Genomic DNA, 13,229 nt, shown 5'->3' with positions numbered 1-13,229 from the left:
TGCATTTCTTTACATTTTGTCTTTATAAACTAATGCAGCTGATTATTTTGATTGAAAGACACCAACATATTTATATATTTACTCTGCCTCTCAAGAAATACTCGGTGTGCTTTTTATCTGTTGAATGCTAATTCATTCAACATGTATTTAGTGACCTTGTGGAGGCACTGTAGTGTTCTGGAAAGAGCAAGGGCTTTGGAGGCAGACACACCTCGATCAAATCATGACTTGGGCCTTGAGCAAGTGAGTTCTGCACCAGTAAAGTGGGTATAGCAACAAACTCATAAAGTAGTTATGAAAAATGGCACACAGGGGTGCCTGGGTGGCTCAGTCGTTGAGCGTCTGCCTTCAGCTCAGGTCGTGGTCCCGGGGTCCCAGGATTGAGCCCCGCATCGGGCTCCCTGCTCTGCGGGAAGCCTGCTTCTCCCTCTCCCACTCCCCCTGCTTGTGTTCCCTCTCTTGCTGTGTCTCTGTCAAATAAATACAATCTTTTAATAAAAAAAAAAAAAAGAAAAGCGGCACACCATGTATAAAACTAGTTGATATGGTGCTCAGTAAGTTTTCACTGTTCTTTTTTTTTTTTTAAAGATTCTATTCATTCACTTGCCAGAGAGGGACCACGACCTTAGCTGAAGGCAGAGCTCAACGACTGAGCCACCCAGGTGCCCCAAGTTTTCACTGTTCTATCAAATCAACTTTACTGAGGCATAATTGATATGCAATAAACTTCACATGTGTAACATATACAGTTGATATATTTTGTCATATATAGTCCCCTGAAACCATCAGACAGGTAGGCTTTTTCTCTCTCCATTTACCTATTTCTGTACCTATTATATGGGCAGTGGTGTTGGGAGAGCAGAGTGTCAATCATTTTAAAAGCTATTTAGAATTATCATTGCTCTTGGGACACCTGGGTGGCTCAGTCGGTTAAGCATCTGCCTTCGGCTCAGGTCACGATCCCCGGGTCCTGGGATCGAGTCCCGCATCAGACTCCTTGCTCAGTGGGGAGCCTGCTTCTCCCTCCCTGCACTCCCACTGCTTGTGCGCTCTCTCTTTCTCGCTCTCTCTCTGACAAATTAAAAAAATTATCATGCTCTATGTTGAGTCACCATATTTATTTTTAATTGGATTTGGCATTAGAAGAGAGTAAGAGTTTATAATTTATTAAAAGTATCACAAATAGTTGAGAAAGAGTACTTCTGAGCAGACCCTCCCAGCCCATGTGCTGCGGACATCAACCCTGCAGCTCCCACAGAGCCTGCGCCTTGACCTGAAGAGAACTGAGCACCTCTGCCCAGGGCACAGAGGTGACTCAGACCCAGATCTCACCCTCAAGGATCTCAGAATCTAGAGATGGGAGAGTGAAAAGTTGCCCAGAATACAGTAACACTAACTAGAAGGTGGGAGAGGTAAGGTGCTGGAGGATTTCAGAGGGTGTGGTGGCTTGCCTCTTGGGGATGAGCTCCAGTGAGGAGGAAATCATTTGTTGCCACCTTCACGTGTGTCTGTCTGAGGTAGGTGTGCAGAGCAGTTGAGACAAATACAGGCCCTACCCACTGATAGCTTAAAGCCTAACACCATACATCATGGACCGACAGGTTGGACGTATGCCCAGCCTTTTCCTGGACAGCGTCCAGCATTGCTGAGGAAAGAGTGAGCACGCAGGACCCCAGCCCAAGTTCTCCAGTTGCCGGAACATCTCACTGACTCCTAGGAATGGGGGAAGCCGCCTCTGGATTGCCTGTGCCTGTGTGGAAAATAGGGCTCTTCACCTCCACATCTAGGTCAGAGAGGGGCCCGCTTGGGGTGCACACCACAATGATAGATTGCTTCTGGGCCCTGGGGTCCTCATTACCATCATATCCATCATCTTCTACTAGTACCGAATAATGCATGAAATTTAATCAGATGCCAAAGGAGTTCTCAGCGGGAGGGCTTAAGGAACCTTGCCTGACACTTATGCTCTAGTGCTGGAATGATTATAAGGAACCAGAATGATCTTTTGTGGTGAGACTAAATGTATCATGCACCGTATGAATTCTGATTTATTTTTAAAACATTCTTGCTCTCATTGGCTCCCCTTTTAATAGTCTCACTGTAGCCTGTTTATTGTTACAGATGTTACTTTTAAATGAGGTCATTGAGCTTTACTTCCAAAGGCACTGTTTGCCTTTTTCTTGCGGGCTTGGCAGGGCTGCCTGAAGAACAGTGCTAACAAGAGATCAAGGTTAAGGCTTCGGACCCCCAGAGGAAAAGCCGCCTCCATGTTTACGTGTAAATCACATCAGCCCTAGGTCTCAGGGGAGAGTGTGGTCACCCCGGTCCAGGTGTTGACCTTGATAAGGTTGCCTGGCAGAGTGGACGGGGACTTGCGTTGTGGTCACATACCCTCCACTGCCCTTCCTGTCCCCTGTGAAACCTCAGGGAGCCCAGAAAAGTCAGAGCCGGGTTCTTTGTCCATAACTTGGGGAGAATGCTTTGTTACTCTTAGGATTTTTGTGAGGATAAAATATGCTGCCCTTTCTCCGTGTGTGTGTTTGGCAGGGTAATTGCTGGAGGCAGGAGGCACTGGACATGCTTTAAGTCCCCCAAGCGGGGCATTTCACACGGTGGGCTCGGAGTTCGAATGCTCAAGTGGAAGGCCCACTGACCAAATCCAGCTCGCCACTGATGTTTGTAAATCAGCTGTCATTGGCACACCCGCACATGCACCGAGGTCGGGGGCTGCTTTTGCACGACAGCAGCAGAGTTAGGTGGGTCGCGACAGAGTCTGCATGGTCGGCAACCCTGGCAGACGTTTGCCGACCTCCGAGCCAGACTCAAGGATGGCTGCGTGGCGTTCAGAGCTTTAGATACATTCTTATCAGATGCACCTCATACTTGCCTTTTGCCTTTGCTCAGACTCCTCCTCCCCCTGAATTGCTTTCTGTCCCACTTCCCACTATGTAAGTCTTCTGGTGTATCAGTTATTACAATAAGACTTGTCTTTTGCTCAGCTGTGTGTATCTTGCAGCATGTAAAGCAGGATACGACACATAGTAAGTGTATGGTTCATTACGGATTCGGTGGGGGAAAAGAGTGGAAGGGCATCAGGAGGGAGAGAACTCTGCTTGTGGGAGAGGGTAAGAAAGACTTCATGGAGGTTTGGGGACAGGATTGCCCCCAAGAAGGTGGCTGCCCCTCCCGCTGCAGCTCAGTGGCAGGAATACAAGGTATGTAGGAAGGGAGGCAATACTGTGTGATGGTAAGAACCTAGGAGCCAGGACAGCCAGGCTGAAATCCCAACTTGGCCATTTACTGATGAAACCTTAGACAAGTCACTTAAGCTCTCTAAACGTATTTTCTAAACTCCAAAGTGGGGAATAATAATACCACCGTCGTCCTACAGTTGTTTCATGGGTTAAATGAGCAACCATGAAGGAAAGCCTGTGTCCCGCTTCTGGCACATTGGAATCATTCCATGAGCTCTTACTGAATGATGGTGGTTCTGACCTTTGTACCATCTATGCTGATTTCCTCATTGTGGAGTGAGCAAGGTCAAGGTCACAGGTCTAGTCCCTCTGGAGACCTGGCCTCTTAACGTCACTGTTTTCCATTAGAGAATGTACCCCGGCAAGTGTAAACTGGTCCAACAGGGACCAGCCTCCCGAGGGGAGAGACTAGTGCAGATGAATCATTCATGCTAGAAAAAACATCCCAGGACATATAGCATCACCACACAACGTTCAGAATAATAGCTTCCCTTGACTGAAACATTCATTACATTTTTCTATTCGCAGGTATTTTTTTAAGGGACAGAAAGAAAATGTTTAGTGGAAAATTTACAGCCTTAGATCTAGTGGGATTTCTTCATACTACAAGCAGTTTATGCAAAGCAGATGCCTAAGGAGCCATGCCTGCCTGCACCTGTGGATTTGGTGCTTATATTTCCTTTTCCCCACTCCTCTAGTTCTTGCAGACAACCTGAAATCCAACCCTGGAATTAAGTGGCAGTATTTCAGCTCGGAAGAAGGGATTTTCACCGTTTTCCCAGCACACAAGTTCCGGTGTAAGGGCAGCTATGAGCATCGTAGTAGGTACGTTGACTTGCTTGCTACAGTTGTAATTACTGCTTAAGAGTGATCTGTATGAAACGGAGACTCCTCATTTACACACATGACTGCCTCCAAGCTGTGGTTTCTCAAACTTACTCAGGAATGATTTCACCAGCGAACGTATGTGGATGTGGAAACGCTAGGAAGGGCAAATGATAAAGCCCAGAGTTTTTCTAGAACTATCTAACAAGGTACTCACTAAAGAAATTAAGCTGTTGGAGGCACCCACGTGGTTTTGAGCTTCAGGCATCCTTGGTGAGACAGGAATGATAATACCTTTGCTTAAGCGCTGCCCTAAAAGACTCCTAAGTACATGCAATCTCAGCTACTAGAAGTTTTAAAGTTGCCCAGGACACATTGGATTAAAGAATGATTAGCATCCTGCTCTTCTCACGGAAATGACTGGGAGTTCGTACCGCTTAGCCAGAAGGACAGTAATGGTGAGCTAATTTGTATGACAAGACTCATCAATTTACAGAACCCCTTAGGCAAAGATACTTCCCTTTTGAATCCCTACGGCTTCCCTTTGCAGTGTATCTGCAAAGGGTGTTTGACACCAGAAAATCTGGAGCTAGTGCAGGGTGTTCATTTTACTTGCCATTTTTTAGAGTCCAAAATAACCATCACTTTAGCCTCTCTTTATCATTACTTTAATTTGTGTCTAAAATGTTCCCCAAGGAAAATACTACTTCTCTGCTTTTCCTAAAAAGACCTTTGTGTCATTGGTATGGTTTCTTCGGTTCCCTCCCTAGACATCCTGGTGAAGACTTAAGTGTCTTAGAAACTGGACCAGAAGTCATGACCGTGGGTCTGGTCTGGCTTATTTCAGGAGAGGCCAAAGACACCATGAACCATCTAATTTGCATTTACTTCTAAGAAGATAGGTTGGATGGCATGCTGCTATTAATGAATCACCTGTGAGGGAAAGTCCAAAAGGACAAGCAGGACCTTGTCAGAAATCTGCACTCACCTGCACTTGGAAGGTTTCATGCATACCTACCCTGAATCTGCATTAAACCAACCCTCAACACTGTCTTCCCTCGGCCAAGTAACTCAGGTTCCTCCCCTCCTAGATTGATGTTCCCATCTCTTCACTTGCCCTAACTGCTTTCCTCAGAGGCCTTTGCAAGTTCCCCACATCCTTCTAAGTGTGGAATGGGTTTTCAGAGCACATGAGAAAGGAACCTGTGGATACCAATCACGCTGTGGGGACCCACTGCCAGATTGTACATTTCATGTTACTATTTTTGCATCCCTCTAAAACAGTTTCTTAACAATTTACTGTGGCAATGTGAAACACATACTCTGCTTTCCATTGATGTGGGTTGAGTTGGAAAAGAGATATGCCTTTTTTTTTTTTAATTCACCTAGCCTGGAGGACCTAAAAAGTTCAATATTTGACATGGTTGTCAGTGTTGGGATAGTCAGATTTCATTCTTTTCCATTCTGTCTTTCATTTCTGTAGCCATTTCTCCTGAATTCTTTTTATTACATTTCCCTACTGGCTTAATGGTATTGACTGGTGAAAATACAGTAGTAGTTCAGTGTTAATGTAGGACTTTTGGCTTGAGAACAAAAGTGTAAACTTGGCCAGATTTCGAGAGTTTAGGTTTTTTGTGTTTTGTTTTGTTTTGTTTTGGGTTTTCTTTTTTGTTTTTGTGGGTTTTTTTGTATTTTGCTTTTATTCCTTAATTCATGCCCAGACTTTTTTGAGTCAACTGGCATCTAACATTTCATAGAAAAAATCTAGTGTTTTAGGGGTGTCAGTAAAGGAGGGAATTCTCTTGAGGCTGATTTGCTTTCTTAAGTTCCCCCTAATTTGTTCCAGCTTTAAAACTGTGAAGGGAGACCGCATTAAACCCCTTCTCACAAACCTTCCTGTTCGACACATGAGCAGAAGGCCGCTTTTCATGGGAGGCATTTCTCCTTTGGACCTTCCCCACCCTCCCTCCACCCCCTTTTCTGAATGTTGGCAAACAAAAACCTGGCAAGAAGAGTGGCTATCACAGGCTTGGACACATTTGATGGCATGGTTTTAAATGCTCCGATAAGGGGCCTTTTGGTGGCTGACCTGTGTGAATTGCTTCAGTACAGAAAGGAAAGGGCCCTCTTAAGCAGTAGCCTTTGTCTGGGGGGAGAGAAACCAAACCTGCTATTCAGAGCTGCTCAGCATGCTCGCAGATTACAGGCCGCCTCCGTTTTAGCAAAGCCCCACTCTGTACGTCTGCAGACCCAGCGCTGGCAAGTAGACCCTCCCCTCCCTCGTGTGCACTCTCTGCGGTCTGAGAGGCCACCAGTCCCATGTTCTGTAGCCGAATATTGGGTAACCTTGAGTGTCAGCATCACGCACAGCCGCGAGCATTGACTTTCAAGTGTGCCGAAAAGGCCAGCCTCCCAAAGGATTTGTTGCCTTTTTTTTTTTTTTTAACTATACTCAATGTGGGGCTCGAACCCACAACCCCAAGATCAGGAGTCACATGCTCCACCAACTGAGCCAGCCAGGCACCCCCCAAAAGGATTGGCTTCTTCTAACCTCCTCCCAGTTGCTTTAATTTTTGGAAGACTGAGGTACCAATCCCTGTTCTATAGACACATGCTGTTGTCTCGAGGTCGTGTTTTCACTGCGCCAGTATCCTTTCTCCTTGCCAGTGGCTCTTTCCTTGGAGAAAGACATCCCTGGAAAAAGACATAGCCACCAAATGCCTGCACATCTGTAGTGTTCACAGCTGCATTGGGTTGAGCTCCTTTGACCTAAAGCAGGACTGACCCCAGAGAGCTTCTCCCCCCCACCCCTTCTAGACCTATCTACGTCTCCACGGTCCGGCCACAGTCCAAGCACATAGTAGTGATCCTGGACCACGGGGCCTCTGTCACGGACACCCAGCTTCAGATCGCCAAGGACGCTGCCCGGGTCATCCTCAGTGCCATCGACGAGCACGACAAGGTGACCGGTACCCCCAGTGACCCCCGTGGCATTGGCTCTTCCTCGAATGTCTTTTGTGAAGTACCTTGTGTTTTATGGTACACAGTTTTAAATCCATATTTAAAACGACTTTGGGGGAAAGAGAGTGGTTTCATTTTTCTTCTAGCGTTTGAGGAAGCAGCTGCCGACTCTGGCTCCACATCTCTCTTAAAAACCACCCCCACCAAGCTGAGTCTTGTACGTCCTTCCTGGCTCCTGTCAAGGCTTCCAATTAGCTGTGACTTTCACACTGGAAGTTATGCTAAGGAGGAGAAGGACAGGGTGTGGAGGCTGGTGGATGGCTGGACTTTGGCTCAAGATTTATGAGAGGTGAGGGGTAAGGGAAGGCTTCTCGAGGTTTACTAATCTCTAGGATACCTCAGAGACAGGTGTGTTTACAGCTAATGATAATCTATTGCCTTGTGGACATTTTCTGCTTCATCATTTTGACTTTTCCAACTCCTAAGGTTTTACTGACTAATCTAGTTGCTTAAAACACACACCCTGTGCCTTTACCCTCACCCCCACCTCCAGCTGGAAACCCAGGATGGTTAGTACTGCTAAGCTCTTTCTCTGCGTGAAATAGTCGTCCTTAATGTTATAGATGAACACCATACTGCTGACTTCATCTGGGAACAAAACACAGACTCTAGAGCCCCTCCCCCTTACCAATCCTTAACTCATCCTTTTCAAATTTGATAGATTTATGCCTCCAGGCATTTATTTTTAAACTCTCAGAAACTGTTCTGAAGGCCCTCTCAGTCCTTGGGCTCTTCAAGAATATAAAAAAGCCTTCAACATGTTAAGATAACAAGGTTGCTTTTTCTCTCCTCCAGATCTCTGTGCTGACTGTGGCAGACACAGTCAGGACGTGCTCGCTCGACCAGTGCTATAAGACGTTCCTGTCTCCAGCCACGAGTGAGACAAAGAGGAAAATGTCCACCTTCGTTAGCAGCGTCAAGTCTCTGGACAGTCCTACCCAGCATGCGGTGGGATTTCAAAAGGCGTTTCAGCTGATTCGAAGCACAAACAATAACACAAAGTTCCAAGCAAGTAAGCTGCATTCTCTCAGAGGACTTATAAACCAATAGATCAAGGATAGCAATAAGCATACATTGTAAATTGATCACACAACTCTGTCTAGAGGGATTTTTTAAATTGACCTGGAATAAAATTTTCATGTGTTGTCATCATGGTCATCTAGTACTAGGATCTTACTAGATTTTCTCATCTTTTCCAATCAAAGGTACTCGGCCCGCGCGATTTCTTCACCCCCAGAGCCTCTTCTTCTTGCCCCTTTATTACAAACATAGCCCCATTTATTTCCCAGGGGAATGTCCGCATCCTTTTTAATGCTAATTATCAGCCTTGCCTTCTCATTGACTTGAGAGTGGACGTCTGCTGGTGCGCATGTGCACAGAAACGGGCTGCAGGATTCTTGCCTTGATCCTTCCTTCTTGTAACCAGCTGTCATTTAGATGAGCACGGCCCTTCAAATGTACAAAGGCACTCTAATTTAATTTTCATGTATTAAAGAAAATCTGGAATTAGGATGCATGCTAAACTGAAGGAAAAGATATTTGAAATAAGACATGCTTTGAAACTACTGAAAGGAATCTTGTCATTTTCCCTTTTATATTTGAGTATCTATTTGTAGGATTTTTTTTTTATAAATGAATCTGTCCTATTGAGGGAAACTTAAAGAATATATTTGCAGGTTCTTCAGTGTGTCAGCATTAAAAGTAAGACAACACTGACGAATGCAAAGCATAGTGACTGGCACATGGTGAGCCCTTGAAAGATCGAGCTATTGGAATTATTACAACTAATGATGGCAGATGGCATGTTTGTTGGCGTTTGAACATAACAAGTTACCACAAATTTAAAGCAGCTTAAAACAATGTACATTTGTTACCATGCAGACCATTTCATGGGTCAGGAGTGCAGGCATAGCTTGCCTGGGTTCTAGGTAAGGATTTAGGGTTGCACGAGGGCTGCAGTCTGGACGTCCCCCACGTCTGCGGTCTGCTCTGAGGTTTGGAGCCTTCTTCCAAGTTCAGTTGCTGGCAGAATTCATTTCCTTGCAACTGTAAACCTCACATGCGCTTGCTTCTTCAAAACCAGCAGGAGAGCATCTCTTTGAGTCCCTGACTTCAGGGAAGGCTTGAACCCTCTTTTGAAGGGCTCATTTGTTCTCATCAGACCCATCCCCCCCTTTTTTTTAATATTTTATTTATTTTTTTTGACAGCGAGAGAGGGAACACAAGCAGGGGGAGTGGGAGAGGGAGAAGCAGGCTTCCCGCCGAGCAGGGAGCCTGATTTGGGGCTCGATCTCAGGACCCTGGGATCATGACCTGAGCCGAAGGCAGACGCTTAACGACTGAGCCACCCAGGCGCCCCAGACCCATCATCCCCTTTTGAATTAATCAGATTTCTCTCCCTTGTGATTAACTTATTAGAAATCTCAATTATATCTGCAAAATCCCTCCATGTTTGCTATCCATGTAGCACAATCACAGGAGTGATATCCATCACCTTTGCCATATTCTGTTGGTTAGAAGCAAGTTACAGGCCCCCTCAAGAGGAAAATCTTCTACAAGGGTGTGGGTCATTGGGGTCATCTTCGAATTTTGCCAACTAGCCTTGGCAAGTATCAGCTACCCACAGACCAATATTACAGGATGGCTGAGTGTCAAGTTGTCCACGATTCAAGAAGGCCAGTGGACAAGATTTACCTCCTGATTATCAAGATAGATTGGCTAGTTGGTCAGGGCCATTTACCTGTCAGCATTCCTCACCAGGAGTGATTTTTCTACTTGATTCCTCAGTCATCAAACTACCCTTAGAGTTTAAGTCCAATTTTGATTATTATACTATTCAAATAATGAAGAAAATTTTTGGACTGGCTGTGACCTGCCAGTGATTGTGAGTTAAGGGAACCCAAAGTAAGTCAGTGAGGATCGTTTGGGGGAGCGTGGTCAACTAGAGGGTGCATACTCCATGGAGAAGCCCACTGTCCTGTGCAGCCTGTGCTTGCCATGTAGGAGGGCCTGCCCAGCATTGCCAGATCTTCTATTTTAAGAGAAGCCAGAGGGGCGCCTGGGTGGCTTAGTTGTTAAGCGTCTGCCTTCGGCTCAGGTCATGATCCCAGGGTCCTAGGATCGAGCCCCGCATTGGGCTCCCCGCTCTGCAGGAAACCTGCTTCTCCCTCTTCTACTCCCCCTGCTTGTGTTCCCTCTCTCACTGTGTCTCTCTGTGTCAAATAAATAAATAAAATCTTTAAAAAAAAATAAAAAGGGGGAAGCCGGATTTTTATGTGCACCCCCTTGGTTTTCAAATGCTGACATTTGTTCCAGCTTTAAAACTGAGACCTCATTAAACCTCTTCTTACAGACTTTCCTGCACTACACATTAACAGAAGGCTGCCTTGATGGGAGGCATTTCTCCTCAGGGTTTTTTTGGTTTTTCTTAATGCTGGCAAACAAAAACGTGGCAAGAAGAGTGACCATCACAGACTTGGACAGCTTTTGAGGGCACTGTTTTTTAAATGCTCAAAGGAGTCCTTTTTAAGCCAAGTAAGATGTTCCTAAATTATATCTCTGCTTCTACTGACAGTGCAGAGAAAAACACAGATTGCATAAGGAAACACATCAGAAATTAGCATTGTCCAGCTTATTAAGGAGAGGTTTGAGGTGTTCTCAGGCAATTTAGCATAGTGGTTAAGTATGTGGGTTTTGGACTTTAACCAACGTGGGTTCAAATTCCTTCTCTGAAATTTTTCTAAACTTGCGAACTTGTGTAAATTATTTGATCTCTCCAGGCCTGATTTCCTCTTCTGCAAACTGGGGGTGATAATAAGATCCAGGATTCCATCATAAATATAAATAAATATTAGCTGTGGTTGTTATGGTATTCAGTTTCCTATAAGACTTCTAGCTCTGGCTAAACTAGAAAAGATACCTCAAACATCTGGGTTGACCTCAAGCCGAGATGGCTGAGGACCACACTAGCCTTGGCTGCAGTATAGTGAGGGGTCTATGTACTCGTCTTAGGAGCTTGCACCCTACATCCTTGCTTCTGTTCACTACCTAGATAATTATTTAGCATCTGCCGTGTACCTGGTGCTGTTTTATTTTTTTTAAGATTTTATTTATTTTTGAGAGAGAGAAAGAGCATGAGCGGGGTGCAGGGGCAGAGGGAGAAGCAGACTCCCCACTGGGCAGGGAGCCCGACGTGGAACTCAATCCCAGGACCCCAGGACCATGACCTGAGCTGAAGGCAGACACCCAACAGACTGAGCCACCCAGGCGCCCCCCCGGTGCTGTTTTAAAACTGTGCGGTGGAGTTATTCTAATGAGTAAGACCTACCCTGTAGGATTGTTGTTAAGGATTAGCCTGTGCATGAAAGTGAAGTATCTGCCCCAGGTTAGTAGACATATGAACAGAAGCTACATGTCATTAATCATGGTGCCTTTGTACAAATTTGCTTTGCACTAATGAGAATATCTAAAAATTTTACCCAGGGCTGCCTCTTTTTCAGTCCCGTGGTAGAGCTGTAACTGATACCATCGACATATTTGGGTTGCCTGTTCTGGGGGTGATTAGTTGGTAGGTCATTTTAGAGCAGAAGGAATAAGATGGTTAGGTAGGAGTGAGGATCTGATGGCAGGGGCAGAGCCCCAAATTTCAGTTGCTTTTTCCCCTTCAATATTGACCTCAAGACATGCTAGCAGCTTAGACAGGGACTTGGCAAGTGGAAGCTATTGCATTCTCTTCCTGTTACATGCTGTCTTCGCTCTGCCCCAAGTCCCTATAATTATTACTCATCCATAACATTGCTGATCACAAGGTGTAGTTCTAAGACTGACTAGAGGGGGAACATCCTAATAAGGAAAAAAAATAATAATAAATCACACCAAATTTGGCAGATCTGCTATCTAAAAAGGACAGGGCAAGGATAGAGTCAGGCTGGGCAGAGGCCATGAGGATGCTGACAGGGTGTGTGCCTTCTTGTTGGGACGGGAAGAAAAGGTACGTGGCTACAGCAGGAGGCTGCTGACTGCCGGCCCTTTGGCTTTCCAGAAATGGGCCCGTGCCTCCGGGACAGCATATTTTATCTAGAGTCACGAAGCTAAGTAAGAAAACTCAAAGGTTCTCTTTCAGGTCAGTCTTACGGCTGTCCAGGCATTTATCACACACGGTACCTTTGCCCTGGGGTGACGGTTTGTCTCATACTTCATATCAGCCTCATGGTATATCTGTATTCCCCCCACTAGGGAGTCAAGTGTTGTTGCTTTTTTTTTTTTTTTTTTTTTCCCAAGTCTGAACCTTAAATGAGATGTTTGGGGTCCTAACGGAATAATTTACAAGACAGTATTTACATCATTGGAAAAATATTGACATCCAGTTTAAGATAGATATTTCTAAGCTTATGGATGTTTTTGCATCAGCATTCACTTCTTAATTTCTGATGAATAAATAGCACAGTTAAATTTACAGCTAGTATTAGAGAATTATTCAAGCATCGAATGGATTTAAAACTTATTTGTATATTAAATTATGGTAGTGAATAAGAGATAGCAACTTAGGTTATATTTATTTATTGGATTCAGTTTTATTAATCTCAGTTCAGTTGTCTACAACATTGATACAACATAAACTAACCATTCAATTTTGTATAACAAAGGATGCTTCGAAGTCTAAAATGGAAATTTACAAACTGAAGAGAACTCAATCATTGTATCCTTATCACTGTTAAGATATTTTTTAAAAGGGTAACTAACTGCGTTCATTACCTATTGCTGGGTAACAAATTTCCCAACACTCAGTGACTTTAAACATTTACTCTCTTAGTATTTGTAGGTCCAGAATCTGGGTACAGCATAGTTGCGTACCTCTGGCTAAAGGTGTCTCATAAGGTTGCAGTCAGACTGTTAGCCAGAGTTGATATTCTCTCAGACTTCAATTTGGGAAGGACCAGCTTCCAAGTTCACTCACGTGGTTGCTGGGGGAACTCAATTCTGAGGGCCTCAGTGCCTGGCCTCCAACGAGGGTGGCTCACAGCATACCTTCTGGCTTCCTTCAGAGTGAGAGAGCATGCACAGTGAAAGCCACTGGCTTCGTGTTACCTAGCCTATTTCAGAACACCCCATTCCTTCTCCTGTATTCTG

At 44.9% G+C, this 13,229-nt stretch overlaps 1 protein-coding gene across 2 annotated transcripts in view; it reads left to right on the top strand.

Moving 5' to 3' along the window:
- The window catches only part of CACHD1 (cache domain containing 1), a 199,990-nt gene that overhangs the window by 138,479 nt on the left and 48,282 nt on the right, over positions 1-13,229 (top strand). For both annotated transcript variants that reach the window (XM_035018363.1, XM_035018364.1), the window contains exons 5-7: positions 3,953-4,079; positions 6,897-7,041; positions 7,896-8,112. In XM_035018363.1, the coding sequence (XP_034874254.1) occupies positions 3,953-4,079; positions 6,897-7,041; positions 7,896-8,112 (489 nt within the window). The remainder of the gene's footprint in view (positions 1-3,952; positions 4,080-6,896; positions 7,042-7,895; positions 8,113-13,229) is intronic.

This window comes from Mirounga leonina, unplaced genomic scaffold, assembly GCF_011800145.1.
Source record: "Mirounga leonina isolate KUSES-001 unplaced genomic scaffold, KU_Mleo_1.0 Mir_173, whole genome shotgun sequence".
NCBI lineage: Eukaryota > Metazoa > Chordata > Mammalia > Carnivora > Phocidae > Mirounga > Mirounga leonina.
Note: the sequence above shows the minus strand (reverse complement) of the source record. Positions and strands in the feature narration are given on the sequence as shown.